This window comes from Arctopsyche grandis, chromosome 12 (genome assembly GCF_051622035.1).
Source record: "Arctopsyche grandis isolate Sample6627 chromosome 12, ASM5162203v2, whole genome shotgun sequence".
NCBI classification, from domain to species: domain Eukaryota; kingdom Metazoa; phylum Arthropoda; class Insecta; order Trichoptera; family Hydropsychidae; genus Arctopsyche; species Arctopsyche grandis.
Genome location: NC_135366.1, coordinates 28,610,666 through 28,628,935, shown reverse-complemented (window position 1 = coordinate 28,628,935; position 18,270 = coordinate 28,610,666). Strand labels below are relative to the sequence as shown.

The window sequence follows — 18,270 nt, the reverse complement described above, 5'->3', positions numbered from 1 at the left end:
TAAAAATAAAATTCAATTAAATATTCCCCTATTTAAATATCACGCTCGTTGATTTGTAATAATCCTAGAACTACGCGATTTGAACGCTTTAAATCAACTACTAAACGTGGATTGTGTGACCTTATGTGAATTATTGACAAACATTTGAACTTATAATTGCGTCATTTGAGAAAGGAAACTTTTTTCCTTCCCAAAAGTACTCGATATTGTTGCACATTTACATATGTATATGTATACATACGCTGAGGAGAATACTACATCAAATGGCAGAAAATAAAGAGAGGGAAATGGTATAGTTTTATCGCGGCTGGCTCGAGAGGCAGAGTATCGTTTAACAAAACGAGTATCATTTTTAATCACACACACGTTGTTGTGGTGGGCGGCCGCCTCGCACCACCCACTGCCCACAGCCCACAGCCCACAGCCAACGCCCACTACTGCCGATCGTTTCGGAGATCAGACCCTCGTGTCTGCAACGTCTGCCCCAGGGACTACGAGACACTCACCATTGTCGAAGAAGACATCTTCATGGTGAGTGCTAATTCCATGCCCAAGATATCGCATAGGCATCCCAGTTCGGGCCCCCCACATCGAATCGGGCGTGTCAGCACGTGCGACCTTGTCCCGACATTCCACAAGATACTGCTACTGATTTGATAATAGCCAAAATCATCACAACGAAAAAAAAAATCGGATGTGACCAACCCACGACTTTATCTTTTATGTAAATTAAACATACATACACGTTCATATATACTGGCTATGAGAGTGTTTTAGATACAAATTGAGCGCAAATGTAGGGAAACTTACAAAAGACAAAAGTTTTACTTCAGGTTGTCGGATTTTGTATTATTTACTTAAAATTTTTATAAATATTATACACATTAAATATCAAGATGGTCAAAATAACTTAAAAGGTCAAAATAAAATAATGAAATATTGTTTGAAAAAAATTACTACTTCCGGATTACGAATTCTGATCAAAACCGTATCAACTCTAAATTAGTACATAAAGAATACAATTATAACTAACAAACTATCCAGTAGATTCTATGACACAATCATCATATATATAAAGACGGTAATCTGTGTGTGTGTGTGTCCTAACTCTCGCCGAACATAATGAACGAATCGATAAAAATCGATTAATTCATTTTTCGACTAGACGACTTTGTCGCGACTCGAACCGATCACCCCAAATAGCCTGAATATGGATCTAAATTGAGCTAATGGTCTCGAACATCACGCCAAATCCAATTTTTCATTTCGCCTTTTTTTTTAAACATTAATTGAAATATTCCTTCTCGCCATATAAAAATACGTAATTTTAATAATTTCATTTAGCGAGGTTTTGAACCATTTTTTTTCTTTTCATATAAAACAATTAAATATATATTTTTAATTGAAATTATTGAAATTAATTTATATTTTAGCGATATTTGAAAAATAAAATAAATTCCAAATCACGGAATCGAACTAAGGCCCCCTCGCCCAGAACAGGTCGCTAGCCATTAGACTACAGCCTCGACAGAAAAAACGCTCTAAAATTACTTAATATTCGATAATCCTATAGAAGTATGGGGAATCAATCATTCGCGTATCTTCGGCTTTCGTCGACAATCTTTTTTGATTTCCGATTTCTTATGATCAACCATCAACCAGTATGGGGAACAAATTTTTTTTTTTCATATTTTTCATTTTTCTCAAATTTTTATTATTTTCAGTTTTTTTCAAATTTTTCATCTTTTTCATTATTTCCATTTTTTTTCCATTATTTTCAGTTTTTTCATTTTTACTTTATCTATGTACGTAGTAACAATAGATAAAGTTTTGTGATCATGCGAAAATTCGAACTCAAAATCGATTACTGATCACGTTTTCATGATCTAGAAAAAACGTGTGTGTGTGTGTGTCTGTGTGTGTGTCTGTGTACTTTGGGGATTTTTTTCAACACCGTTAGTCCTATCGAACTGAAACTTTGTATCGGTTACTGAAATTCTTATCGACACTACGTTAATTTTTTTCAAATTTTTAAGTTGACCGGAAATGGTACCTCCCCTTATAGGTGTCCTCTTTTTTTTAAGTTTTTGAATTCGATTTCCTCCCAAACTACTAACTGAATCGGACTGATTTTTTTTTACATGTACTAAAAATAATAATTTTTATAATTTTATATTTTTTAAATATTTTTATCTGAACCGGAAGTAGTACTTTTACTCTAGAGAATCGAGGTTTTTTATGTTTTTCTCAAAAGCTTTTTAATTTATCGAACTGAAATTTCATATCGATCAGTTTAAGCTCAATACCAAGTTATGTATAAAATTTGGTAAGCGTCCGTCGACCGGAAGTGGCAGTTTACTCTTGTTCGATTTGTCTTCCACTATTTTTTTCGACCCCTTAAACATGTGTGGTCATCACAAAAAAATTCAAGTATAATTCTTGTATCAATGTGATTAAAATAAAAAAAAAATCACTAAATTTAATAAACCGGAAGTGGGATTTTTCCCTTCCGGAAGCATCCGGAAGGAAGGTCAAAAATGTTGTCGCCTGGATCCTGTCCACACCCCTGAACGTATTAAGCTGAAAATTTATATTTGTGTTGTTTATGTACTAACTTAGATTTGGTAACGTTTTGGTCAGAATTCGTAAACCGGAAGTAGTATTTTTTTTAAAAACAATATTTCATTATTTTATTTTGACCTTGTAAATTATTTTTATCCTCTTGATAATAAATGTGTATAATAATTATACTGATTTTAAATAATTAAAAAATTTGAACAAAATCCGCCAACCGGTAGTAGAAATTTTGTCTTGTGCAAGTATTTGCATATATTTGCGCTCAATTTGTATCGCTATCATAGTTATTAGTTCAATATCGAATTTTGTTTTGTAACCTTCTTATATTCCTCAAATACATAGATAAAGTCATGGGTTGGTCACACCCGAATTTTTTTTCATTTTTTTCATATTTTTAATTATTTTCATATTTTTCATTTTTTTCATAATTTTCATTTTTTTGTGCCTTTGTCTTTCCGAAACCAGTTGATTCCGTATCTTTAACTTTATTTTTATTCGAGTTTCAATTTCTTTTCGAAACCACCCGTTGAAATCAACGGGCCCTACACTAGTCACTAATAACTAGAGGTCGGAATCTGAAGGGGCCGGAAACGTCCCGCCTATTGTTCCATTGTTGTAAATCAAAAAAGGTTCGGCAAACCTTTAACAATGCATTTACAATCTTTGAACAATAAACAGCCCCTTCAGATTCCGGGCTCTACTAATAACCATACTAACATACTTCTTTATCAACCCAAAATAAAATAAAATTATATCGCGCGCTCATACTACCATTATTAACCTATGCTTCACCTGTATGGAATTAACGCCTCGAATACTAATCTTTCCAAGCTCCAAGTAATACAAAATAAATCCCTAAAAATAATTTATAATACACCCAGATATACTAACTTGAAACAACTGCATGCCATATATAATATTCCGTTTGTTACAGACATTACTAACAAACTAACCAGTAGATTCTATGACAGAATCACTAGTAACCAGGGCTGTGGAGTCGGAGTCGGAGTCGTGGAGTCGCGCTGTTTTGGCCGGAGTCAGAGTTGGAGTCGGAGTCAGAATTGGAGTCGGAGTCGTGAAAAATGAGCGACTCCGACCATTTTTTAATTACGAAATTTATGAAATTTCAATTTATTTATTTATATATATTTTAGCTATCAAGTTAATTTAAAATACATCTTAATTATTATACTTAACTCTAAAATTTATAATTAACTTATATGTACTGTCCCTCACAGAGGTGTCTCTTCGCACCTCGCAGGAATGCATCCATGTTCTTAGCAGACCTGATGCACTCAGGGAGGGCATTATACATGAGCACACCCCTGTGAAAAACACCCCCAGCTGTCTTATTTTTTCTTACTCTACTTACTACTAGTTTGTCCTTATTTCTAGTATAAAAACTATGTTTATCTCTATTCCTTATTATATAATCATCAAAATACTTAGGTAATAACTTATGATCTAACTTATAAATAAAAGACAATGTACTAATATTTATACTAATTCTTTTACTCATCTATCCTAATTCATCTAACATACTTCCAAAACTCTTTAATCTACTCACATTCAAAATACCTCTCATAGCTTTATTCTCTATTTTTTCTAAATTTTGGCCACTAAACAAATTAATCACGGTGGCACAATAAACCACACGTGGCAAGACAATTGAATTAAACACTAAAATTTTAGTTTTTTTTACTTGGAATATTTCTTAATCTAGATTATATACCAACCTTTCTAGCCATTTTTTTATTATATTTATTTATTTATTTAATTTAATTTATTATTATTTTAAAATAATAACAACAACAATAAAATGACCGATGTGACCTGACAGGTTGCCCCAAAGCGTCACACCGGTCTTTATATATAGTCAGCGTGCATTTTAAAAAAAGTATTTTATATTTTCAACTTTTTCAATTAACTTATCATCAATTCTAATTTCATTCAATATATTTTTATTTTTACCATTCAACCACATCATTTTTGTTTTATTCACATTCAGCTTTAATTTATTTTCACACAACCAGTCATTCACATAATTTAATTCTATATTTAAAATCTCAGACATTACATCAACATTCTTTCCAATTATATATATATATATATATATATATATATATATATCAATGTATCATCTGCAAACAGATGTATTTTACACTTCTTAATTACCTTAACAATATCGTTTATATATAAAATAAATAATAAGGGTCTCAATTTGGACCCTTGGGGCACTCCATGAGGTGTTACAAATTCAGAGGATAACACCTTATCAATTTTTACTATTTGTCGTCTATTATTTAAGTATAATTGAAGCCACTTTAATACTATACCATTTATTCCTAAATGTTTCACTCTAAATCCAGACTGTTCCACAACCAAACAATCATTTATACTAATGAACTCTTTCAATTGAATCATAACGATTTCCTCCAGCATCTTCTCAACAATTGGTAACATATTGATGGGCCTCATTTCACTGGCTTTATGTGTACCAGTAACCTTTGGTACCGGTACAATAGTAGATACCTTCCATGCATCCGGGACGGATCCCACTTCTAACGATTTATTTATTAATATCAGTAACTGAGGTCCAACAATGTCCCAAGTGTTGATTAAAATATCTAGAGTCAATCCATCCATACGAGAAACTGATTTCATGCCTTTCAATACACCATTTAATCCCCCATTTCTACTAATTTAAACCTTTCTAACTTATTTAAGCCGATACTAATATCATCATTCACACTATTATGCCTCGTTTGTATTGAATTAACTATATCATTCGCGCTATTGATGTAAAACTCATTCAATCTTTCAACCATATCGTTTTTATCACTATGTACTACCCCCTCGACTTCTAATTCATTCAAAGAAAGATTTTTTCCCCCGGAAATCAAAGTTTTAATTATTTGCCACATTTTTGTGGGATCTTTTTTTGCACCATCAATATTTCTTTGATGCCAATCCCTCTTCGCATTACGCAAAACATTCACACATTTATTCCTCTTTCTTTTATACTCTAACCAAGCATAATCAGCACTATTTTCGTCAATTGCTTTAAGAGTCTTGAATTTATTGTAACTACGATTTTTTTCAGCTAAAATCTGTTTTACTTCTCTGGTGAACCAGGGCTTTAGTGTATAATTATGATTTATTCTCTTGGTTTGCACATACTTATTTTTAGCATCCATTATATTACTAATCATTCTGTTCCACATTGAATCTACACTACAAATATCATTCTCCCATTCACATTTTTGTAACAGATCATTTAATATTTCATAATTACAACTTTCCCGTATAGAAACTTTCGTTGTTAAACCACCTCTCTCACCAAACAGAGGTCCTAGTAAAATTTCAATATTTGGGTGATCACTTATTTTTACTACATCATTAACTTCACAATATAACTAATATATATATATATATATATATATATATATATATATATATATATATATATATATATATATATATATATATATATATATATATATATATGTATATATTTTTTTTTCCATTGATTACAGCGATAGCAGAGATCTTCAAATTGAATGCATTAGTTGAAAAAGCTTTCTGGCCCTCTGAAGAACTGTAAGTCTAATATATCATATATTGTAAGCGGAGAATTTCGCTCGATTTCGTGATAACAATGGAACCCAGTAGTTCGAAAACCCCCGAAAAAAGTCCTGAATTGTCCCTAGAACAGAGATTGAAACACTTTGCAACGAGTTTCGTCACAGAACTAGAATCTATATTGACCTTTCATCACGGTATTTTGGAAGGCACAATTCAGAAATCGGGAAAAATTCCTGAAGTTGCGACAACCGTTGTTGGATTGATAGTCGGACAAATTCCAGGAATTTCAGAAATCAAAGGAGTGGACAAACTAGTGAAATTCTCCCAGCCTGTGTTTGAAAAGCCCTTTCAAGTCTTAGAAAAAAACAAATCATTAAAGTATCATGATATTGTCTACGGCTATCATGAAGATAAAGATAAAGGAAGACAATTGTTTGTGGATATTGCCTTTGATGTCTTTGAAAGTTATGAATCGCAGTTCAATGGAATCACTTCTCAGCGAGGACCTCACAAGGCAATTCAAAGGGTAGCAAAGGATGCTGCCCAGCGTTTTCTGAACAGTTTCAAAAGTTATGGAGAATCATACAGTGAAAAAAAATTCCAAAAATTCTCGAGATCAACAAAACAAACGTTCAAACCTCAATTGCCCCCATCAAAAAATGATTTTAAATTAAATGCTCAGAAGGTAATAGAGGGAAAATCAAAGTCCCAATCAGATATAGTTCCAGATAAAGTTTGGAAACCCGGTTACGAGATTCAATATAAATGTAAAGATGGGTGTGAAAAGATACACAATGATTGGAGAACGTCAAATTTATTTGATGAAGTTGGAGTTTCAATAAAAAAAGAAGATTCTGAAGATTATTACGTGCATGTTAGAAATATATCTAATTCCGATAAATACGGTTATCGACGTCTTTTACGAGATGAAATTTTAAATACAAAATATGGATGTACTGTAAAATGTCAAAGAACGTGCATGCATCCACAGTATTTACAACATAGAGACTTTTATGACTCAAAACGCACAACAATATTGAAATCAATTAATGCAGGCGATGGAGCTGCTGTCAACCGAAGGATTCTAAAATTCGTTGATCAAGCAAAAACTGATTTGGAAAATATTAAAGATGAAGTTCAAAAACAAGGAAATGAGAGCAGAAATCATGTATTGATGTTAATAGACTCACTAAAGCAGTCGTTGGACAACATTAGTATTGAGCATAAGCAGATTTTGGAAAAAATTTCAAATAAATTAGATGAAGTTAAAAAATTTTGTCAAACTAATATGGAGATGACATGTACCGGAAATAGGGACATTCTGCACGAAGTTAAAATAACCCAAGAGCAAATAGAAAAGGTAACATCAATAATCACAAACGAGAAAAAAACAAATGATCCAATTTTATTTCACATTATGGCTCCCGTGAAATCATTTGAGGGAAGAAAAGAAGAGTTGAAAATAATACATGAAGCATTAATGAAAAAATCAACAGCCATGATTTCACAGGCAGCTTCCGTCGTTGGACTGGGAGGCATTGGCAAAACGGAATTGTCAAAAAAATATGCACACGAATACCAAGGATATTATTGTAATCGAGTTTTCATTAATTCTGAAAAGAGCGAAACTATACAGAATTCTTTCAAGGAGTTAGCGACACAGATTGGAATTCGGAGATGTTTTGAGAAAGAACGAGATATCTTTGTTAGAGAAATTTACTCACATTTAAACAAAAATGGAAAATCACTTGTGATATTTGATAATGTTGAAGATTATAAAACCATTAAACCGTTTATTTTTAATGGTTCCACTGATGATAATTTCATACATACCTTGATCACTTCTAGATGCCAAAAGTGGGACATTGGAGAAAAGGGTGATATTAAAGTGATAGGTTTAAATAAATTCACCGAATATGAAGCTGTGGCCTATTTGAGCAAATATTTGAAAGATGAAGATGAGGCCGATCTAAAATCGTTAAATAGTTTATTGGATGGGCTACCGTTGGCAATTAGGCAAGTAGTTGGATATATCAATCAGCAAAATGAAGACAGTATATGGGATGATAGCGAAATATTCAAAGTTAAAGATTATGTTCAATTATATAAAGACCAATGGACAGTATTACTAAGCAAGGGCCCCGACGGGGAAGATGATGTGTGTGATAAAACAATTGCGACGACTTGGACAATCACAATGACAAAATTTGAACAGATTGGAGAATACGGGCAATCGGCTTTATCGATATTAAAAATCATTTCATATCTGGCACCTGACGATATCGATGTCAAAAAAATATTTTTGAAATTTGAAACAGACAAACCTAAACTTGAGAAGGCCGTTAAACTGCTTAGAGATTACAGTATGGTGAATGTCGAGAAAGGAATAGTCGGCGTCCATCGACTGGTGCAGCGAGCTGTTCAAATGTATTTAATTGAGAAGAATGAGGATGAGAAGTATTTGTTAAAAGCGTTGAAGCTATTAGAAGAAAGCTATTTTCAAGAGCATATAGTGAGTGTATGGGAACATTTATCTAATTACCCCCAAATAGTGAAAGATGTTTATGATTGTTCTAAGTATAGTTGTTGGAGAGTAACTCCCATGCATTTATTAGCTTATTATAGGAATGATGTAATTGCGATGGCTAAAATATGTAAACATGTTAGTTATTGTGTCAATTGTGAAGATGTGGATGGTAATTTTCCTTTGCACAATGCGACGAGAAATAAAAATATGTCGTTAGATGTCGTAAAATTTTTAGTCGAACAAGGGGCTGATGTTAATTGTAAAGATTACGCCAATGATACTCCTTTAAATTGTGCGATTAATCACGCCGATATAAATGTCGTAAGATTTCTAGTTGAAAATGGGGCTGATTTAAATTTTAATAAAAATTCTAATAATCCAATACCTTTAAATTTGGCCATACGAAAAGGATATGAAGAAATTGTTAAATATCTTGTTACCAAAACACCAAAGAACTTAAAAGATAACGCAAACGACACTTCATTAGATGTGGCTGTATTTCAAGGTCATGATAAGATCGTTGAAATTATGAGGATAAATTACAACAGTATGGATTTTTTTCACGCTTGTTTAAAAAAAGCATTAAAAATGAGAGATATCGAGAAATGCCTAGAAATTATTCAAAATCTAAAAATGACGGAATCTCATTCCTCTGAATCGCTGCTAAATGAAAGCGCTGCTCTTCATATCGCCGTACAATATTCTAACGTAAACGTCATTGAATATTTATTATACTGTGGAATGGACGTAGATAAGCTTGATGAAAATAAAAATACACCTCTATGTTTCGCTGTCAAAAATAATAAAAGTAATATTAAAATATTTGAAAACCTCTTATATCACGGAGCCAATCCGAATAGAAAATTCAAAAACGGCGAAACAGGGCTGCACTATACTGCGAGAAATGGTGCTGTGGATGTACTCAAGTTACTTATAAGCAAAGGAGCTGATCCAAATACTCGAGATGAAAAGGATCGCTCACCATTCCACTGGGCTGCAGAAGGGGGTAATGTTGTTATTTTGCAATTTTTGATCGACATAGGAGTCGATATAGACATGCCCGATATTTACGGTGAAACACCACTCTTCATTGCTGCAAGATATAATAAGTGTGAAGCATTGCATTATATTTTAAAATTGGGAGCTAATCCAAATGTAATAAATAAAAAGGGCGAAACATTGCTTCACTATACTGCGAAAAACGGTGCTGTGGATGTATTCGAGTTACTTTTAAGCAAAGGAGCCGATCCAAATATTCGAGATGAAAAGAATCGTTCGACACTTCATTGGGCTGCAGAAGGGACACTCGTTGATATTGAACATAAAAATGTTGATACTCTGCATTTTTTGATCGACAAAGGAGTCGATATAGACATGCCCGATAAAGACGGTGAAACACCACTCCTCATTGCTGCACTTAAGTATAAAGATAAAGCGACTGAGTATCTATTAGAATTGGGAGCTAATCCAAATTCAAGAAATAAAAAGGGACAAACAGTGCTTCACTATGTTGCGAGAACTGGTCATGTGTTTTTATTCGAATCACTTTTAAGTAAAGGAGCCGATCCAAATATTCGAGATAAAGACGATCGCTCACCGTTCCATTGTGCTGCAGAAATAGGAAGTGTTCACATTTTGAAGTTGTTTATTGATAAAGGCTTCGATATAGATATGCCCGATAAAGACGGCGTTACACCACTCTGCATTGCTGCAAGTAATTATAGATTTGATGCGGTCGAGTATCTAATTAAATCGAAAGCCAATCCAAATGCAAAAAATAAAAAGGGCGAAACAGTGCTTCACTGTTCTGCGAGAAAGGGTGCTTTGTATATATCCGCAGTACTTTTAGGCAAAGGAGCCGATCCAAATATTCAAGATAAAGTGGGTCGCTTGCCTATCCATTGTGCTGCAGAAGGGGGCAATGTTAACATTCTGCAAATTTTCATCAACAAAGGAGTCAAAGTAGACACGGCCGATAATAGCGGCGAAACGCCACTTTTTTTAGCTGCTTATCATGGTCAGTTTGAAGCAATAAAACACCTAATCAAGAACGGCGCTAATTCGAAAATTGTCTCCAAGCGAGGTATGACTTTATTGCAAAAAGCAGCTAACAAATGTGACGTAAATGCCCTTAAATTCGTCGAAGAATTGGGCTTTGAACTCACAGCTGTTGATAAATTTGGAAAAACTTTATTACATTTAGCTGCACATGGAGGGAATAAAGCTGCGATCGAGTATTTGATTGAACGAGGAATAAATCCAAACATCACCGATAAGTTTGAACGGACTCCACTTCACGATATTCCCTATGGTTCTAGTTTCAATATGACTTCATTTGAAATATTGATTAAACTAGGTGCTAACCCAAATGCAATGAGCGAATCCAACCACACACCCCTGCACTTTGCAGCAATCAAAAATAATAAATTTGCAGCTTCTTTACTTATAGAAGAGGGTGCTGCAATCAATGCATGTAGTAAACTTGGTCGAACTGCTTTGCATTATGCTTCAGCAAAATGCCATGACTGGATGATTGGTTTTCTATTGGAAAAAGGCGCTGAAGTTAGCGTGTTTGATTCGAAAGGACGATCACCATTATACCACCTTTCACATAATGGTGAATTTAAACTTGTGAAACGATTGCTGAAACGTGGCGCCGATCCCCGAAAATTGGATAAGGCAGGCCACTCACTGCTGCATCTGGCCGCCGTGCACTTTAGATACTGCGCTGTAGATGAGATCATCAGAGAAGTAGTGGGCATTGACGTGAATGCCCGAGATGTCAGGCTACAAACTCCTCTACATTTAGCAGCCAAGAGCGGAAGAGTCGTCATTGTTGGTCTACTCGTGCGCCATGGGGCCAACACTAGCGCAACGGACAAAAGTGGAAACACGCCCTTGGACTATACAGTCAAGTTTAATCGAACCAAAGCCATGAACTTCTTGAAGTCAAAGTCCTCAGGTGAGCTTATTGCATTGTAATGATCAGTGCCGTAGCAACGCATTGGCAACGGGGTGGTTGCCAAGGGCGCCAGATGCGGGGGGGGCGCCCTGAAATTATCAAAAACTATTTAAGATCGACCAGCGGTCAAGATTGTACATACAATTTAAGAATATTAACAATAGAATATGAATTAGCGAATAATATAAATTTTGATAACATAATATGGATGAATATTCGTTTGGAACTTTAAAGTTACAATATTCTAATAGAACAAGGAAAAATATTTTAGTTTCATTTTTAAATCTTTCATGGAACTTCATCATCAATTTAAATCTAATAATAATAAATAAATCTAAATAAAAAAAAATAAAAAAAATCATCAATTTTCTTTCTAAGGCTTTCTTTCGTTGTAATTTTTTTTACCTATCACTTTTTCGCCTGTGAAGCCTTTTTTTCCTTACATTATACAATTAATAAATAAATTAAAAAGAAAATACACCTTTATACTATCCAATATGTATATATTTTTTTAATTTCGCAAAACATTTGCGTCATTGGCAATGTTGTATATTTAATTAGAAATGTAGTATTTATTATTAATAATAATTAATAGTTTTATTTCCTTTCATTTAATACATTACAAATTTAAGGGCCGCCAAATTAGATATTTGCCGAGGGCTCCAAAAACATTGCTACGGCTCTGGTAATGATGTTTCTTTTGCACGTCGAATTGATTTATGTCATTTTAACTGGTTTTATGGTTTTACAGGAACGCAAGAATCGCATGCAGAAATTTCAACATCGAATTAATTGCAATGTATTTGAAGTACATTCGGGTTTCATATTTTCGTATATCATTTGGCTTGTTTTAATTTTAATGTAAATGAATCTAATATTGCACAAGCATCTACCAAATTATTTTTACTTATTTATTTAACGTTACTATTTATATTTTTACTATTCACAAAAATCTTAAAAAGTTTCGAGGTTTTTCATGACTCCAAAACTGTTCAGTATGTCGAACTGAAATTTGAATCTGCATATGTAAAAAAATATGAATAAAATCCGACAGCGGGAAGTAGAAATTTTGTCTTAGTGGTCTTTAATCCTAAACGAGTCTTATGTTTATGTAACACATATTTGCTGATTCCTCAAATATAAACCAAATATGTACATTTATTCAAATAAATTTAATAAATAAACAAATTAATATTTACTATTAGATACACCATGTTTAAGCTGTTTATATTACAAATACAAATACAAATAGAAAAATAAATGTTTCTCAAAAAACAATTTTATGTATATTCAAAATGAAATTTAGATCATAAAATACTGTTGCGTAGGCTCGAGATCAGGATCCAAATGAAAGGCCAAAGTCGTTTCACAACATTTATTCAACGATTCAGAAGGTCCATACGCAATCGCCACTCACTCTAGAATATTTGATCTACGTGTGTATCTCCTTATAAAGGACAAGTTGCACAACACAGCTTTCCCGATCCGTTCGCGTGTCTATTGCACGAGCTAAGGGCTGAAGACAACCCTCTACCATTGTACTCATGTACTCGCAAATTCATCATTTCTATGATGCCATCATATGATTCCTTCATTGTCACATGATTAATATTAAGAAAAAACGACTAACCAAGAGAGATAAGACGCACCTAATATTATAAGTACACCATTGATTAATGACACACGTAGTTAATGAATAACACTATTATATTCCCCACACCCATGCACTGACTAACCAAGATTATACAACACGTGTCTTCAACACATTCATTGTTTGCTAAAGTATATAAACTCAATATTGTTAGAATTTAAGTTAGTCCGTAATCAACTATTGTACCGAATATTGAAATAAATTGTTTTTTTTTATTCAAACCGTTCGTCTGCAATTCTTTATTCACGCAAAGTTCTACGAATTTATTGTTTACACACAAAATCACCCAGGTCTGTGAGAAGTCCAGTGTATCCTTTGTTCGGGCACTTATTCAGTCCCGTTAAGTTAATCCAGGGTCTTTATTGTTCATCCACAAATCCACTTAGGCAGTGGATTTGTTAATAATTAATAGAAACACATAATAGAAATGTTAACTTTTAAATTTAAATTGTTAAATGCTACAAGTAACACGATCTAAGCAGCCTTCATTTGTGTCGCAAGCTACATAAAAAGTTGTGTTTTTAAATAATTATATATATATATATATATATATATATATATATATATATATATATATATATATATATATATATATATATATATATATATATATATATATATATATATATATATATATATATATATATATATAAATATATAATTATTTATTGTAATCGTAAGTGAAACGTAAAGGAGGTTTGTAAAAATTAGCCATATGCAATGCTCAAATTTAGCTAAATATTTATACATGCACACACACAGATATTAACCTTATAACTGAGCTTTGTTTATGTACCTTATAACTGAGCTTTGTTTATGCGTTCTAAATACGAATATTACACGTACACGTGTAATATTCGTATTTGTTTCAAAAAGCGATCCAATTAGCAACGACGAAGAAATGCACGTTAATAATAACCCATCAGCGAATATACAAACATACATACATAGTATGAATGTACAAATTCGATTTGCTTACGAAGCGCGAGCTTTCATCAAAGCACACATTTGTTGACGAGCAAGTTAATAAGAAATGAAAACTCATTAAACGAGTCGTCGAATCATACACCCACACACACATAAGAGTGTTTGCTTAATTGTATAAGCATGTCTAGATTCTCCTACACAATAAGTATCCACCAACAAAGTTGAATATTTCGCACAAATCAAACTCGCAGCTCGTTAACCGTTGTCGAACGATGATAATAATGAAACGCCAATTTTCCACGAAGCGAGTGAGGGTATGTATGTACATATGTAAATCGTATCTAAACATGTCTTCAAAGTATACGAATACGCACTCGTATACAGTAAATCAGAGGTGTGTATATCAAACATTCAAAACCTGTAACAGTTAAAAGAAAGAGTCAAAATGGGAAAGGTTGCCAATTTGTTGGAACCGTTTCAGTGAAAATCAGATAGATTGGCAAACTCTGATGGGAAACGATCGACATGGAGTCGTAAATCCAAGGTCTGGCCCGTAGAAACCAGTGGGATTCAAACCCGTGATCACTTTGTTCAAAGCATTATGTATGTATCTATATGCTAACCAACTGGACAATTCTGATAGTTTACATTCATGGTTGGGATCTTATGTACCTTGAACAAGAATGAACCAAGGTATTTATTTATTGAATAATTTTGTTTGTTGGTGGAAAACTTTTTGTAAATGATATTAACAATTAGATACAACATAACTTCTTATTGAATATTTATCTCGCAGATTGAATACGATCAGTGAAGAGATGTAGTTCTAGCAGTGAAATGTGAGATCTGACACATTTGGCCGTAAATCGATATATAGCGGCTATATGCCATTACACGAAGCTATACGCCAAATTTGAAATTTATATATACATATGAGAGTTAAAACTATAAATATTTATATATGAGAGATAACGAGAACCTATAAATCAAATTTTATAAAATAAAGAGTTAATTATAGGCGTTTAAAAAATTTAAATCGAATAGTCTAACCAAACGGTAGATAAACGTCAACGACTATCTCGCCGGGCAGATTTCAAACGCGTCTTACACGATATGTTTGCACCGCCGTAATGGCGGAGGATCCATTTACTTATATTGATGACCAAAATGAGCAATATGGCAAAGTATGAAAACGATCGGATAAGAGATAAGAGATATAAAAAAGTCGTCTTAAAGTGAAACGTAAAAGAGGTTTGTAAAAAAATCAACTGGCCACAGATGTGGAAATTCATAAAAACAAAGAATTAATATAAAAAAATAACATCTGAGCCTAATTATTGATTTTTACAAAACACATAACATATATATGTAGTACATATACATAGACAAAAAAATGAGAAAAAAAAAACAATAAAAACTAAAATATTGTTACGTACGCAGCGGATTGAGCGAATTGCACTTAGACCAACGGATATCTGTTATCGGGTTAACTAAGTGCTCGCACTTACTTCCAAAGATTATATCTGGACTCGTAAGTGCATTTAGGCTAAACAATGACCGTTATTAGTTATTTTTCAGAATCGGTACGGGGAGACCCAATGTCGTGGAAATACATCCGAATACGTGACTATACAACAGGTAAACAGATTAGGCGTCCTGAGAGATCTACCCTTTATAAGGCGGTACGTAGGCGATATCATGTCATTCTGGACTTAGCACTGACAATGCGTGTATCTCCTTAATCATCAATAAATGCTGTGAAACGACTGTTGGCCTTTTACTTGGATCCTCCACCCACCCCTACGCAACAATACCTTGTATGGAAGTATGTACGTATGTATTTTTATTTTATTTTATTTTACATAGATGTATACCAGGAAGGCTTGACAGGAAGACCCCAATGCGCCTTCCTGGACAATTAATTACAAATAATGCAGCATTTTATTATTATACAAATCACTGAATTTCCAGAAGTTAACAAACACGAAATAACAATTAATTAATTTATTTATTACAGAATTAATCCATTGAGACATGTATGGATTTATATTTTGTACATAACTTTTACAAATTATACACACAATAAATACAGAAGATTTTCAAAAAACACGAAAGATGATTTTTTACCAATTTTGAGGAACCGTTTCAACAATGATCAGATAAAATTGACAAACTCTGATCGATTTGGAGTCACAAATACCCCCAAATCTAACCAGCAGTATGGCGGATCGAACCCACTGATCACTTGGTGCTAAATATATACGCTACCGTTAAGCCATACTGCTGGCTATGTATGTATGTATGTGGAACTTCGTAAACAAAACAAAGTTGCTGTGACGATTGGTTGAATATTATATTTTTTTCGATTCAAATAAATTTAATAAAAAACAAATGAATATTTACTATTAGATTCGCCACGTTTAAGCTGTTTATATTACAAACACTGAACGAAGCCGGGTAAAAAGTGATATAAAGGTATCTGACTACTTTGGCTCAAAATACATGTCAGTAGGTTTTTTTGACGTTATGTTGAATGGGCTAGCATTTTAAACACAATTTCCAGTATGTGAACTATGAAGAGTTATAGTTAGCTGGATAATTTATGAATTTCACGCCAAATTGAGTATTCGTAGCTGAAATACAATTGAGACGGATGAGGCTCGATAAATTGGCGTGGATTTATGGCGAAAAATTTCCCATCGGCATCTCTTCATTCAGACATCAATATCGAAAGTCATTTGTCCACGAGGAGAGGAACGTCGGGAGATTTTTCATTTCGAAAGTAACCGTTCAAGAATGGGTGAAAGCGATCAAACACCATTGAATTCGCAGATAAAGTCTCAATTTACGTTCGACTAATCTGTCCGCCTTTTGGGTTCGATATTATGCGCGAAATCGCATCGCGAAAAGCTTTTCATCTCCGGCGTGTAATAAATTTCAGATCGGCAGACATTAAAACACTTAATCCAAATTATTCAATGTCGAGTTGCGATAAAGATTTAATTAAATTTTACGCATGCATGCAACGGAATTATATCGGGAAGATCGGGTCTGAACATTGCTCTGTAAAGAGATGATGATTTATTTACAATATGGTAGAGGTGGGCCTAAAAGATTGTCTCGACACGTTCGGACAGCTTCAACACGTCCAGACATATTTTATTTCATATTTTTAATTTATACCAGGAAGGCCTAACGGGTAGTCCCAATGCGCCTTCCTAGCTAGAAACATTGTACATTTGATACAAATATTATTAGTATTATACAAAGTACATAAATAAATATCAATCCACAGAGATATCTATGGTCAAATTTGTGAATTTGTATCATTTTTAAACAATTCAGAGAAATTCAGTAAACACATATCAATTAACATCCATAGAGATATTTATGGTCAAATTTGTAAATTTGCAGCATTTTTTTTATACAATTCAGCGAAATTCGAGATTGCTGAAGACTCACCTTACCATTTTGCGAGAAAATGGGTAAGGTTGCCAATTTGTTGGAAATGTTTTAATGAAAATCAGATAAATTGACAAACTCTGATAGGAAACGATCGACCTGGAGTCACAAATCCAAGTTCTGGCCAGCAGAAACCAGTGGGATTTGAACCCGTGACTAGTCTGTGGAAAGCATTATATGCTATGTAACTACTAGTACATATATTCTGCTGGTTAAAAATTAAAGCTTATGTATAAAAATTAAAGCTTATATATAAAATTAAATATGTCTTCTTGTCCCGACTTTACAGTATATTATGCTCATAGTCTTACTAACATTGGTTAAAAAAGTTATTAATCCCCGTAAATATGTATCTCCAAGGACAATTGTGATTATTAAAACAGAATGAAAACAGAAGAAATAGGGGACGAGAAAAAATCGGCAAAATTTAAAAACAGACAAATATATTAATATACTAGCTGAACCCGGCATACGATGCAACGTCACAATAACGCATGCAATTCCCGTTCCCATTTGTCGGAAAAACGCAGGCAGCGAACACGTTGGTCGCGACGCGAAAACATTTGAAATTATAGCATT

At 33.3% G+C, this 18,270-nt stretch overlaps 1 protein-coding gene across 1 annotated transcript; it reads left to right on the top strand.

The window, feature by feature from the left end:
• The first annotated feature begins 321 nt into the window (after window positions 1-321).
• LOC143920572 (uncharacterized) lies at window positions 322-13,527 on the top strand. The gene is made up of 3 exons (XM_077443498.1): window positions 322-531; window positions 6,114-11,651; window positions 12,403-13,527. The coding sequence occupies exons 2-3, from the start codon at window positions 6,236-6,238 to the stop codon at window positions 12,441-12,443; spliced, it is 5,457 nt and encodes a 1,818-aa protein (XP_077299624.1). The 5' UTR covers window positions 322-531; window positions 6,114-6,235; the 3' UTR covers window positions 12,444-13,527.
• The last annotated feature ends 4,743 nt before the right edge of the window (window positions 13,528-18,270 follow it).

Excerpts from the sequence above, each read along its gene's own strand:
- LOC143920572 (XM_077443498.1), top strand. The coding sequence starts at position 6,236 with ATGGAACCCAGTAGTTCGAAAACCCCCGAAAAAAGTCCTGAATTGTCC. Across the intron at positions 11,652-12,402 it reads CTTGAAGTCAAAGTCCTCAG|GAACGCAAGAATCGCATGCA; the intron begins GTGAGCTTATTG and ends ATGGTTTTACAG.